Below are 12,633 nucleotides of genomic sequence, written 5' to 3' on the forward strand. Positions count from 1 at the left end.
TAAAAGGTTTAACCACAAAAGAAGATCACTACTAATAATTGTCAAAATCTTGCAAAAACAAATCGAAGACCAACAAGCCCAAAATATTATTATGGGCTAACTTGAAGCCCAAAAAATTATCTATTCAGAAGCGAAAGGATATAAGCGCAGCTTGGCACTCTCGTACACTCCTCGACGCAATATTCAAACGCTAAAACCGGTTTAAAAGGGTTGTTACTTGTTTAGATGGCGCTAGACGCTAAGTTTCCAAAACAAGTCGATATGATTATAAACTTTTTTAGCTTATAATATAAAATTCTTATGATATTTTATAATTCAAATTACATAAACTATTATTTTTCTAAAAATTAAACAAAAAATGGACATGAGTCGAGGAAAAAAAAAAAAAGGGAAAGCGAAAGCGAAAAAACACAGAAGAGAAGGCCCAATCAGGATAAAAACTCAGCCCATTTATATATATTTTATTTGTGTTTCTGGAAGGCAAAATAAGGAGATGGCAAAAATGAAATAAATCTGAAAAAGTAAGGTCCTTTTACAAAAAAGATAAATTTTATAAACAGAGCATAAAGTTTTCACTTTTCTTCTGCTCCTTTCTCGTCTCTGTCTTGTTCGTCCTCATTCGTTTTAAAGCATCTCAAAAATCTCATCAACCCAAAAAACAAAACAAAAAAAAAAACATTAAAATCTGTGTATAGCTTTCGCATGTAATAAATATTTTCTTGAAGGTTTCCAACTCGCTATTCGTAACTCACAGTGACTCGGCCGAGTCAAAAGTCTCTGTTTTTTTAGCTCAAACCATGGCTGGTAACAACCCTCACGAGAACCTTTCTGACCAAACTCCTTCTGATGATTTCTTCGAGCAAATCCTCGGTCTTCCTAACTTCTCAGCCTCTTCCGGAGCCGGTTTATCTGGAGTTGACGGCGGATTAGGCGGGGGAGCACCGCCGATGATGTTGCAGTTGGGTTCTGGAGACGAAGGAAGTCATATGGGTGGGTTAGGAGGAAGTGGACCAACTGGGTTTCACAATCAGATGTTTCCTCTAGGGTTAAGTCTTGATCAAGGGAAAGGACCTGGAGGAGGGTTTCTTAGACCTGAAGGAGGACATGGAAGTGGGAAACGATTCTCAGATGATGTTGTTGATAATCGATGTTCTTCTATGAAACCTGTAAGTTTTTTAAGTTGTTAGTTTCTTAGATTTTTGTAACTTATTTTGTTTGCTTTGTGAGAAAATGGGAGAAATTGATTTTGAGGGTTTTCAAGATAACATTTTTGGTAACTTTTTAGCAATGTTGGTAGAGTTGCTTTGGGTACTTGTTTTGAGCTGTTGAATCTAAAGGATTTTGGTTTGTTTAGTAGAAACCAATATGTTAACTCGTGTTACTCTATGAGCAACTTCGTACTAGTTCATGTAGCTGTGTGGCTGATTTTGTCATCTAACTTGATTTATTCATTCCTTAACCTGTTGTAGAAACAATCTCTTATTGTGCTATAAGTGCTTTTCTTTACATCTTATGAAGTGAAATCTTGTGCAAATGGTTTTAAGTTTTCGTCTGTTTTGTGTTGTTTTGAAGGTTTTCCATGGGCAGCCAATGCAACAGCCAGCTCCATCGGCGCCACATCAGCCTACCTCAATCCGCCCTAGGGTTCGAGCTAGGCGTGGTCAGGCTACTGATCCACATAGCATTGCTGAGAGGGTAAATTTCAGATACTCTTTTGGTCTTTTCCCTGTGATATACATGTTGTTGTTGGTCGTTGAGTTGTAGACATGGACCATCGTGTAGTGATCTCTTTGGTTTTATGGAGGGATGAGCTGAATGTTTGTTTTACTTTGCCACAGCTACGTAGGGAAAGAATAGCAGAACGGATCAGGGCACTGCAGGAACTTGTACCTACTGTGAACAAGGTCAGTATCTTTCCCCTGTACGATAACATTTCTCATTTCTATTATATGGAGTTCTAGAAAGGTTTTTAACAGTTAATGTTTCTCCTGTCTTCATTTGCAGACCGATAGAGCTGCTATGATCGATGAGATTGTCGATTATGTCAAGTTTCTCAGACTCCAAGTTAAGGTATATAACCAGTCTAAGATCTCTTATCTTGAATGTTCATATTGTTCCCTAGGCAATATCTTAAATCTGTTTGTTCATATTATAAGATTAGAGATCTAAAATTCTCTAGATGGATTTCTGGTCTTACTTTTGGTCCCACCATCACCTACCCTTCAACTAAATTTCAATCTGATTAGATCAGTTTTTTAATGTTGGAAAGAATAAACAAGTCATAAATGCTTTTGATTTCTTTGGCATTTAGTCTTTTTTCACTTTTTGTTTTGTCATAGGGAAGGCTAATGACCGTTTAGGATTATAATACCATATTCGAACATTAATTACAATCATCATGATCACATTATAATAGATCAAATGCTTCTTACATCAAAAAATGCAGTCGGTTACTTAAAGCTCTCGCAAGCTAAAAAAGAAAGCTGCTTTACTTTAAAAGTTAATGGAGACACCAAAGAAATAGAATGCAATGATGGATTTCTGATAAGATAGTACATCTTTTGTTTTAAATAAAAATAAAAATGTGTTTCTTGTGAAATCTTCCATGCTCATCTGAAAAAGTAAAGCTTTTTTATTTATATAATTTTCGTGTGGGATAAAGCTTATCTCTTTGAATGATATCTATGTCTCTTTGGTCAACTTTTGGTAGGTTTTGAGCATGAGCCGACTTGGTGGAGCCGGTGCAGTTGCTCCACTTGTTACTGATATGCCTCTTTCATCATCAGTTGAGGTAAATAAACTTTTTAAAGAAAAAAATGGAGAAAAGGTCAAAACTTGTGTAATGGGGTTTTCATTCAAGTTTTCTTTCTTAAAATCTCAATAGGATGAAACGGGTGACGGTGGAAGAGCTCCGCAACCCGCATGGGAGAAATGGTCTAACGATGGGACAGAACGTCAAGTAGCTAAATTGATGGAAGAAAATGTTGGAGCAGCGATGCAGCTTCTTCAATCAAAGGCTCTTTGTATGATGCCTATCTCGTTGGCAATGGCAATTTACCATTCTCAGCCTCCGGATACATCTTCGGTGGTGAAGCCTGAGACTAATCCTCCACAGTAGGATTTGTGCACAAAAATGAGTTTTGTACAGCAATCCAACATAGCGTTTGCTTCTGCTCTAATGACTCTGGTTTCTTCTCTCCTCCCTCTCACACCTACTTGTTTCATCTGGAAGGAAAGGTAAAAAAAGTGAAAAAGGCTTTGTAGATGGAATCAACGTAGGATTTGCAGTAGAAGGGAAAAAATTGTCAAAAAGCTCACTTGATTAAAATATTGGAGATTGTTATCATTTTACCTTTATTTTAGGTGGACTTTGATGAAAGCAACTTTTTGTTTTCAAGATTTTTAGTGGGAAGTTGAGGATGGAGCTTCAAGGGGTATTATTATCATTATTTAGTAGTAGTAGTGGGAAGTTGTGGGACATTGTTTAGTTTTGTACAATTTGAGAAAAAAATAAAAATAAGTATTTGTAATTTGTAATCCCTTGTATTCCTATTTGTTTTGTATGAATTTGGAGTTATATAATAATGAGAAAACATTAATAATCTGTTCCCATGAATCAAGATTTTTGGAGAAAAAGACATTTGTTGTGTTCTTTTTTTGGTTTGAGTTTTTAAAATTTGAATATCCAACTATCAAAGGATGAAGTATATACTCTACATATTGGGGAAGGACATGTAGTGATTCAAACTCCCATGTTTACATTTTGCATTGGGATGGAGATAAATTTAGGAAATCTATTTATAATTTTGTTAGCTTTTGGAATAATAAACCAAAAACCCATTGATTATTTTGTTATTAGTAAAATAAACTACAAAATTGTGCAAGTCTGCCAATTAAATTTTCTGAAAGAAGTTTGAAAATTCTTGGGTTTTAAAGTAACACATACAAGTCTTTATTACAATTTCACAAAATCTTGGAATAATAAGAGAGGATGGCTTTGGTAATTTGTTTGAAATGGGTTTAAACTCCAAAACCGAGAAGACTACAATGTAAACTCAATTTGATGCTACAGGCGTCAAACATCGCTATAGCCTTTGCGTTATTAAACCACATACAAATGCGGCGAACAGAACTTAGCTTAGCATGCGTCAAGATCACGGAACTGCGGTGGCTTAGGCTCTCCAAGCAGTGTCGTATTTCCTCCTTCTGGTCCACACTTGATCCTCTGCGGGTTCTGAGTTCCATGCTGAAAAACAAAGATTAACATAATGAGAAGCTGGATTAGGGTTTTCGCTTTAGAGGGTATGTCCAACCTGGTTTAAACTGAACCTAAAACCAAAATCAATCCGAAAACCAAACCAAACAGGGAACAAACCAATGCGGTGGTTCCATTTTTGCTATATATCTAAACAAACCTTAACCGTGAAGAAAATTAACAATTTCAAACCTCAAATTTTTCATATAGTCCTAAAGAAAACCCAATAAAAACCGGAAAATCCAAAATCCAACAAAGTGAACCGAAACCAGATTGGGCACCCCTATACCGTTATACAAATAGATTGTTTTACCAAACCGATGCAATGCTATAGTACGCTATAGTACGAGAAGAACATCAGGAAAGTATCCAAATGCAACGGGTTGGGTTAATGTCTTACCGGCGGCTTCTCTCCTTTTCTCAGCTTTTCAACGATATCTACGACTTTCTCTGGAGTCAAATCCTCCTGTGTATTGTAGCATAAGACAATGTAAATAGAATTTTACTCTTTCCGTCTTAAACCACATCAAAAATTAAAATAATGCGGGAGAAAAGAAAAGTTATTCGATGAGATTGACATACGAAATAGTTATATGTATATCCGTCTGATCCATTGGAATAGTCGGCCACAGTGATCATGGGTGCATTAACACAACATCCCTGTAACAAAACCAAACACATGAGATTTATATTGTTATCTTTTCATGCGAAAGAACTAATCTTGGTGATGGCTCTGCAATTTACGGAAAGAAGAGAGGTGATGTGAAATATATACCATGCATTCCATTTCTCCAACAGAGAACAAACCATCCTTTGTGACTTCTGCAAAAACATAATACAGAATATTGTTATGACTGAACATCATCGTATGCTGCTTTTGTTTGCTTTTTTAATGAAAGGTTTCTAATAGAACTTTACCACCGCGTTTCACTCCCAAATGGTCTAGCAAAGCTGATTCGATGTCTCGTGAACCACGGATCATGCAAGGGGTTGTGCCACAAACTAGAAGGTGATACTTTCCAACCTATACGAGCAAATGAAACATGGGTATGGGATATGTGTTTTGACAAGCACAGTAGAGACTTGAGTTTATGGGGTAGTAAGTATTTCTTACCTTTGCCCTGTTGAACATTGAGTAAAATGTTGCAACCTCATAAACACGGATAGGTGCAACTTCTATAACTTTAGCAACCTGCAAATTTTTGTTGTATTGTTATGAACTCCCTCTTCACAATATCCTTTCAATATTTTGAGAAAAAATTGAAATATACTTGAAACGAAAACATACTGCATTCATCGCTGAAACAGGGAGCCAGCCTCCATGCTGCTGTTGTGCAAGATCTAGAAGCGGAATAACTGCAGACTGCTTGTAATTCGTTGGATAGTAAGAGAGTATCTCCTTAACCTACACAGTTTGGACAAAATATTATATTTCCAGAAAATCTGGATGCATGGGGAAATAGAATTCACTTTCTATGAAAGACTACTGCAGCCAGACATAAAGATACAGTAAACTGGAACAAAATGCACAAGAACATATTAGTAGTTTAATTCCACAAAACAGGCTAACTAATTTCCGAACAATCTATTTGACACATATAAGCAGTTTCGGACAATCTATTGGCCATTCAGGCCCCTCATTCTGAGTCTCCCTAAAATCAGTTCAAAAATAAACACATATAAACAACCGAAAATATCAGAAAATCCCAGTTTTTGCCGTATAAGTATCTTTTTCTAGGAATACCAACTCACAGGATCATGATGCGTAATTAGAAGCCAAGGAATATGTTAGTTAGGATTTGGGATCAAACAAACCATTCCTTAAATCCCATCAAAACATTACAAAAACTCTTTCTGTTCTAAGTAGAAAGACAATGTAAGTCACTCACACCCACCCGAAACATATTTGAAGCTGATTCTAGTATGAGATGTATAATCAGTAGGGAACGAGAGCTAATGATTCATACATTTTCCAGTAACAGTATAATTTGTTTCTACCATAGCCGTTCACCACAAAATTCACCCAACTAAGGTGAAAATTTACATCATCAAAGGAGTTCGTACCTGTATCGACTTAATAAAATAAAATCCCTAATTCGTTCAACGCACTGTTAAATTTTTCGTCATTATCAAAAATCAAGAAGCGATTTAATTTCACTGACCTTAGATTTGTTTGCCTCTGAAAACTCCCATGGGAGATCGGGTTTGTTATCAGGAGAATCCAGATGCTATAAGCCATCAAAACAACAACAAAAAATCAAATGTCAATTTAATTTCAAAATCAGAAAAATTAAAAGCAAAAATCAGCGAGAATATCCAAAACACTCACGTAGTTTAAGGCCGTCGATAAGCTACGAGACGCCTGTAAGATAGAAATCACCAAACGGAGTATGAGATTGGGAAAGAGCCTGACAAAAAAAATGAGAGAAATTTTGAGAAATACCTACCTGAGAAGTTGGTTGACGGAAAACTTGACGGATCTCGAGAAGACGCTTAGCAGCGAGCCTGGCCAGCATTTTCGACAAACTTAGAGGACGAGAGACGCACACGAAGCTTTTTTTGTTTGTTTGTTAGTTTTGATCTGAGAGAGAGAAGAAAGAAGAAGAGAAAACGAAGGAGCGCTAGACTAGACTCGTGTATCTCACACTCTATCACCTGGCGCAGGATTGACCACAAGCAACTTTGGGCCCGCTAAACAGTCCAGTTCACCTATTATACTTGATACATACGACTGGATTTAAAAGGCCCATTTTCATAAATAATTACCCACATATACATTAGGAAGGGATTTGCTGGTTCTGATACCACAAGACCAACTCATTAATTTTCTTTTCAGAGCTCAGCCACGGATTTATTAATACTTGTCGCAGGAACTAGAAAGATTTGCATATTGTATCTCGCCATTGCTTGTAAAAAAACCCATACTCCTCTTTTTGGTATGGTCATCACACGTTCCTTCGGAATTCTAAAACAGTTCATGAAAAATATCAAGTATGGAATGGCTGTTCAATCCTTAGCACCACCATGTTTTTTGCATCACTTTATCAGTGATAAATTCATGCAACTCTCTTCTTCCTATCTAATCTGATCTAGTTAAACCTATTTGTACTTGTTTCGAAGCCAATTGCACATAACAATTGTCTTTTGAAGTTAATGCAGATTATCAAATGAAGAACATATTTTGAAAGCAGAGATTCATTCATTAAGGCAACTCCTCCATCTCCATTCAATATCCAAGAAACAGTTCCCAAAAGGCAAATTGCATCCCAAAAAAAAAAGAAAAAACAGCACTTCCGAATTTTTAGCAAAAGAGAATTTAAAAAAATTGAAAACGAAAGAAATAAATTCTTTTTTAAGGAGTGTATCCATATGGACTTCTAATATACAAGCAGATGCTTCGGTGCACTACCTTTCATGAGCCAACCCACTTCCACAGTTGTTTTTGCGCCCTAAGCCAAGTACCTAAACATGTTAGGATTCTCCTTGTCCCTCTCCAAATAATCTCTTGTTATTAAATCCTCCATACGTTTCTTGATCGCTTTAATATCAGGCTGCGACAAAAAATCATACGAATCCACAATTAGTTTCATGAACTCATCACTACAAGCATCCTCAATTGTGTATATAATATTTAGTTTACCTTGAACATTCGGCTAAGTTGCTCAACGCACTCAGAAACGAGTTGTTGATGTCCCAATACTTTCCTGCTCTTCATGATTCTGACAATGGCAGCATCAATTGCATAGCGTCTGTCTTTATCAACATCTTCAACGACTTTCTTCCTTTCATCAACTGGAGGAAGAGGGATCTGTGATGCAAAACACCGAATATGTAAAAGAAGATGTTGATTGACAGAGATTTGAGTAATAACATTAATGTCACAAACCTTGATTCTGCGCATTCTATCGGTGAATTTGGAGTTGAATTCGAAGACATCACTCTGGGAGACAGTCTTGGTGCTTGGCTCCTTGAGGAGAATCTTGTACTTCGCACATGACAAAGAATGAAGCAACCTAACTAGATCTTCATGGCTTAGGTTCAGTTGAGTCAAGATCTCAGTGTAACTCAATTTGTCAGTTGTGTTGAAGAGTAGAAGCACAGCAGCCTAAAAAGATAAAGAACGCCAATGATTAAAAATAATTAAAATAATTACCAACATTTCTTGAGAAACAAAAGGTACCTGGTAAGTAGACACAATTAACTCGATGGGCTTCTGATCAAACTTCCCGTTGATGTGACAAGTTCCTAGTGAATAGATCCAGGTAAGCTTCCTGTGTTTCGTTTTCGTTTCATAAAACCCTTTGAAGACTTCAACACACTTGATCTGAACAAAGAATAAACGAATTAGATCTATCTGGAGCAACCTTTCTCATTTTCAAGAAGATAAGAAAAACATAAAATCATTTACCATTTCACTAGGTAGATTTATGTCGAATGATTTGTAACTTGGCCAGAAACCAGTGGTAAGAACAGTGACGGTCAAGTCAATCCCTGGGTTTGCAGCAGGGTTTTTGCCTAGATATTCCTCGAAACTGTTTTGGTTTTCTCTTGCCAATGTCAAATCCGTAACCTGTAACCAACAGATTAAATAATATAGAAAACATAAACAATCAGAGCAAGTACGACTTAGATAAGAAACACAGGGAAACTAACCATGCCCTCCATCTTAGAAGTAAACTGTCCACCACATTGTTGCTTAAGTTTTGTAAGGATACTTCTCTCATGATCATCATTAGCACTGCGATCAAACAAGAGTCTACGGGCTAGCTTCTTCCTGCAATCAAACATAAATAAAACAGCTTGCAACTCAGTACTCCAACGTTTTGTCAATCTAATTCTATGTTGTTGGAAGGCCTTCCCACAAAAAGGTAGTATAAACAAAAAAAATTGCAAAACAAAGATCAGAAGCCAAAAAGCCGGATTTACAAATAAATCAAGACTGGAATGGGAGATTTACCTGTAGAACTCGGCAAAAAGATCCTTGTCACTTATATAAGCAAGCAATTTGACAACCTGTAACAACATTATAAAATTCAGGACCGATTTCAGGAGAGCAGAAAAGAGATAAGCAAAAACAGTTTTACGAAAAGGTGTACCTTCTCAAGCGTATCTTCAATGGCTTCATCACTCAGCTTTTCACTTCCCCCCTTCTTGAGAATATTGTCGCAAAATGTTGCAAGTAATTCAGCACTTGAACTTCCAGCGACTGTTTTGTTACAGAAAATCTCAAATGCCTCTTTCAAAGCCTATAATGTGTTTCAAAAAACTTGGTTAGTTACACATCATAAACTTGAATAAGATAGGCGCATGACAAATAAGTAGAAAGTACATCAAACCTTATGGAAGAGGGTGTGGTTCTGGAAACACTCGGTGACATAGACCATGTATTTATCATGAAGTTCGATCACTTTTCTGATAAGAACCTGATAAGAGTGAGAGGATAAGTAAATCGTAAACAATTTTATCTCCCAAAAAAAGTGAGTGACTAGATTCCCAAATATCAAAACTATTTTACCTGTTCCTGGACGCTAGCAGTATTTGCAGCCTGTGGAATAAAAAAGATCTCAGCAATCACAAGTGAAGCAGACAAAACAGAAGAGTTATCCAAATGTAACAAGTAAAATAATACGAACCTGATTAGTAGCCGTATCTTCGGCCTGTTGGACAAGAGCGTTACCCTCAGCTGTGACATGCTGCATACAATAACACGTTACAGTTAATGGGGTACAATTTATAAGCGAACAAAAATAAAACATGAAGGAAAGCCAATCCCTTCGGTAATCATAATTAATAGAATGAAGATAGGTAAGTAACCTGCTTAAAAATGTTTGCAACGGGTTCCAAACCACGCACAATTTTATGGTAAAGTCTGTACATCCTGGACAGGTCATCCACCTGAAAGTAAACATATATACTCCATCAAATACAGAATTACACACACTAACCCACTAACAATAACGAACAAAAATACTTGCTTTACCTTGTCATCTCTTAGCAATGCCCGGCAACCTGAGTGCTCTTTTTCTAGAAGCTGAGTTGCATATACAACCAACAGTTCATGTTGTACTTTCTGCGTACAAAAGATAACTATATAAGTCTAAGATATAAAATAATATATGCCAAGACTATACAATTCAGGACTCTGAAAAGTAACGATACAACGTTAAGGCTATGCAAGAATAAGGATCCTTCATCAAACGTAATAGTACATGTTAAATTAAATCATGCAGTGCATATTGTATCATAAACAACCTCAACCAGCTTTGGCTCACTGCTTGAGTGAAGGTAGTGAGCGACTCTCTCCCTCTCCTTCTTTAGACATTCTTCAGACTGGAACATGAAAGCACAAAAGTTAATGACTACATTTAACTAGTGTGAAAATTAAGAAAATGATGTCAAGAGTCATGCCTTCAACATGTAATCAGGGCAAGAATCTTCCTGGATCCAGCTTGATGCCTTGCGAGAATAGTAAGATGCTGTATCCTGAAGCATGAAGCTTTCGAAATCTTCTTCATATCTTTCCATCTGTCCCATTCCAATCTCTACATAGATATCTAATACGTTTTTCAGTAGCGCCCTATCAATCTGCTCGCCCTCCCGTTCTTTATCAACCTGACAAAAGAACATTTCATGTTCGACCTTGTATCAAGCAACAAAAGTTGGATAAAACTAAACATTATTGATGGCATAACTTACAAGTGCTATCACAGCTTCTTTGACCTTAGAATGCAACTCATTATAAACCTGAAGCAAAGAAAATCAAGGAAAAGTTAACATATATTTAAATAAAACGGAAAGCTATACTAAAATCACAAGAATGAATGCCGTACCAGGTCACGGAAGCATGTCAGACCAACTTCATTCAGTGGTGGAAGTGATCTCCGAGCAATGAAGTAACGGTCGAGATAGTAGAAGAAGCGGGATAGCCATCTAACCATAACTTTATGGTTCGACCATCTTTTAACCAGCTCCCGCAGCATATATTCATCATGCTTCTCCCTCAAAGCAGGCAATACCTAAAAAACAGAAAACAAGAGAGCATATTAATAATCAAAACCATTTTATCAACTTAAGAATCAAGAGGGTACAAGACTTCTTAACAGATGGAATCATGCACAAAAGTATTATCTCAAGATTCAGACAATGAGTGAAGGTAGAAAAAAACTTCACAGGGAATTTAAATTAGAATCTAAATATCAATCAGACTCACTGTTGAGTTGATATACTCCTCAAATGCTTCACGATACTTGTCATAAAGCTGCTGCGAGTAATCATGAGGAGGCTTCTGGGTGCACATATTGTAGATAGTCCTGAGAATCACATACAACCCCATCATAAGCACCGGTTACAAGCAACTAAACTGCTATATGGTAATAAACAAGTATAAAACTTACGTGTAAAGCATCATATACTGCTCGGAGTCAAATTGTGGCTCAGGCAATCCTTCCAGAATCCGTTTCAGCTTGGTAATACCAGTCTGCATATAGTCCCATCCTTGCTCCAAGTCAATCGTCTTGCGCTCCATGTTGACAAACAGCTAGTCAAGCTCTCCTGAACCCAAACTAATCAAAGAACAAGGAGAAAACCAAATTTTAGAGCACCGGTAACAACAAGAATCACAACGAAACGATAGATGCTAGTATAAAACATTTAACAACCACATTATCAAAATCAAAACTACTTTCAACAACGAACACAAATCAAAACTACAAGATTCTATAGAAAACGAAGCCAAACAAAGTATAATACACCAAGGGATACTCGAGAAACAAACAATCCAAGAAAAATAACACAATCCAGAGAGACCGATGTAACCCTAGCACAATCCCGATCCCAAACAAACTCAAATAAAAAACCTAGATAGACGAAACAAAAAAGACGATGATCTAAAAATCAACCGTCAAAAAGGAACAAAGCAATCGTGAAATCGAGAGACGAGTAGCGATAACACGAGATCTTAAACCCTAAATCAGACAAAAGGCGTCGCCGTACCTCTAAACAAGACGGTGACGAATCCGATTCTCCAGGATCGGCGAGAGCAGCTGCGATCGAGAAATAAGCGAGAGATAGAATCAAAACCCTGAGAATCGTTCAGAAAAAAAAAGGCGTAATATAGAGAGAAAGAGAGAGGAGACGAGACCTTTGACAAGGGCGGTGAAAAGAAAATAAAAGGATATCTCTCTGGGTAACAAACTCCCTTCTCTCTTCTAAATATTATTTTCAAGGTCATAGATTTTTATTATATTTTTTCACAAAATAAAAAGATAATAATTAATAATTGATTATGTTATTTCTTTTTATTATGTCAACAGATTTATTAATATTAAAACAACCTTTTTGCTTGCAGATCTGTTTCAAAACGCAGCGTTTTAGGTTTT

The 12,633-nt window shown here is 36.7% G+C and overlaps 3 protein-coding genes across 4 annotated transcripts; 1 reads left to right on the forward strand and 2 right to left on the reverse strand.

Moving 5' to 3' along the window:
• On the forward strand, positions 579-3,605 carry LOC104737506 (transcription factor UNE12). Its single transcript, XM_010457709.2, has 6 exons — positions 579-1,166; positions 1,573-1,695; positions 1,839-1,904; positions 2,005-2,070; positions 2,711-2,791; positions 2,885-3,605. The coding sequence occupies exons 1-6, from the start codon at positions 798-800 to the stop codon at positions 3,116-3,118; spliced, it is 939 nt and encodes a 312-aa protein (XP_010456011.1). The 5' UTR covers positions 579-797; the 3' UTR covers positions 3,119-3,605.
• Positions 3,877-6,883, reverse strand: LOC104737507 (NADH dehydrogenase [ubiquinone] flavoprotein 2, mitochondrial). The gene is made up of 10 exons (XM_010457710.2): positions 6,703-6,883; positions 6,585-6,617; positions 6,418-6,483; positions 5,544-5,660; positions 5,370-5,447; positions 5,174-5,279; positions 5,031-5,077; positions 4,838-4,915; positions 4,656-4,721; positions 3,877-4,246 (listed from the first exon to the last, which is right to left on the reverse strand). Exons 1-10 carry the CDS (start codon positions 6,769-6,771, stop codon positions 4,139-4,141), a joined length of 768 nt encoding a protein of 255 aa, XP_010456012.1. The 5' UTR covers positions 6,772-6,883; the 3' UTR covers positions 3,877-4,138.
• Positions 7,450-12,477, reverse strand: LOC104737508 (cullin-1). Of its 2 annotated transcripts, XM_010457712.2 has the most exons (21): positions 12,396-12,477; positions 12,248-12,297; positions 11,650-11,817; positions 11,466-11,565; positions 11,086-11,271; positions 10,952-10,999; positions 10,664-10,867; positions 10,508-10,585; positions 10,236-10,325; positions 10,070-10,150; positions 9,889-9,948; positions 9,771-9,800; positions 9,592-9,678; positions 9,352-9,501; positions 9,213-9,268; positions 8,909-9,029; positions 8,664-8,825; positions 8,436-8,579; positions 8,142-8,360; positions 7,896-8,063; positions 7,450-7,806 (listed from the first exon to the last, which is right to left on the reverse strand). In XM_010457712.2, the coding sequence occupies exons 3-21, from the start codon at positions 11,778-11,780 to the stop codon at positions 7,705-7,707; spliced, it is 2,217 nt and encodes a 738-aa protein (XP_010456014.1). In that variant the 5' UTR covers positions 11,781-11,817; positions 12,248-12,297; positions 12,396-12,477; the 3' UTR covers positions 7,450-7,704. The 2 variants fall into 2 exon arrangements, with proteins under 2 accessions (XP_010456014.1, XP_010456013.1); XM_010457711.2 differs by having other exon boundaries at positions 12,248-12,426.

This window comes from Camelina sativa, chromosome 13 (genome assembly GCF_000633955.1).
Source record: "Camelina sativa cultivar DH55 chromosome 13, Cs, whole genome shotgun sequence".
NCBI classification, from domain to species: domain Eukaryota; kingdom Viridiplantae; phylum Streptophyta; class Magnoliopsida; order Brassicales; family Brassicaceae; genus Camelina; species Camelina sativa.

Bases quoted from the DNA above. Each gene is read 5' to 3' on its own strand.
- LOC104737507 (XM_010457710.2), bottom strand. From the start codon at position 6,771: ATGCTGGCCAGGCTCGCTGCTAAGCGTCTTCTCGAGATCCGTCAAGTT. The intron at 5,078-5,173 runs GTAAAGTTCTAT...ATGTTTTTGCAG, and splicing joins TTTGGGAGTGAAACGCGGTG to AAGTCACAAAGGATGGTTTG. The intron at 4,247-4,655 runs GTAAGACATTAA...TTTGTTTTTCAG, and splicing joins GAAAAGGAGAGAAGCCGCCG to CATGGAACTCAGAACCCGCA.
- LOC104737508 (XM_010457712.2), bottom strand. From the start codon at position 11,780: ATGGAGCGCAAGACGATTGACTTGGAGCAAGGATGGGACTATATGCAG. The intron at 8,064-8,141 runs GTTTGTGACATT...TTTGCATCACAG, and splicing joins ATAGAATGCGCAGAATCAAG to ATCCCTCTTCCTCCAGTTGA. The intron at 7,807-7,895 runs GTAAACTAAATA...TTTTTGTCGCAG, and splicing joins AACTTAGCCGAATGTTCAAG to CCTGATATTAAAGCGATCAA.
- LOC104737506 (XM_010457709.2), top strand. From the start codon at position 798: ATGGCTGGTAACAACCCTCACGAGAACCTTTCTGACCAAACTCCTTCT. The intron at 1,905-2,004 runs GTCAGTATCTTT...CTTCATTTGCAG, and splicing joins TTGTACCTACTGTGAACAAG to ACCGATAGAGCTGCTATGAT. The intron at 2,071-2,710 runs GTATATAACCAG...AACTTTTGGTAG, and splicing joins TTCTCAGACTCCAAGTTAAG to GTTTTGAGCATGAGCCGACT.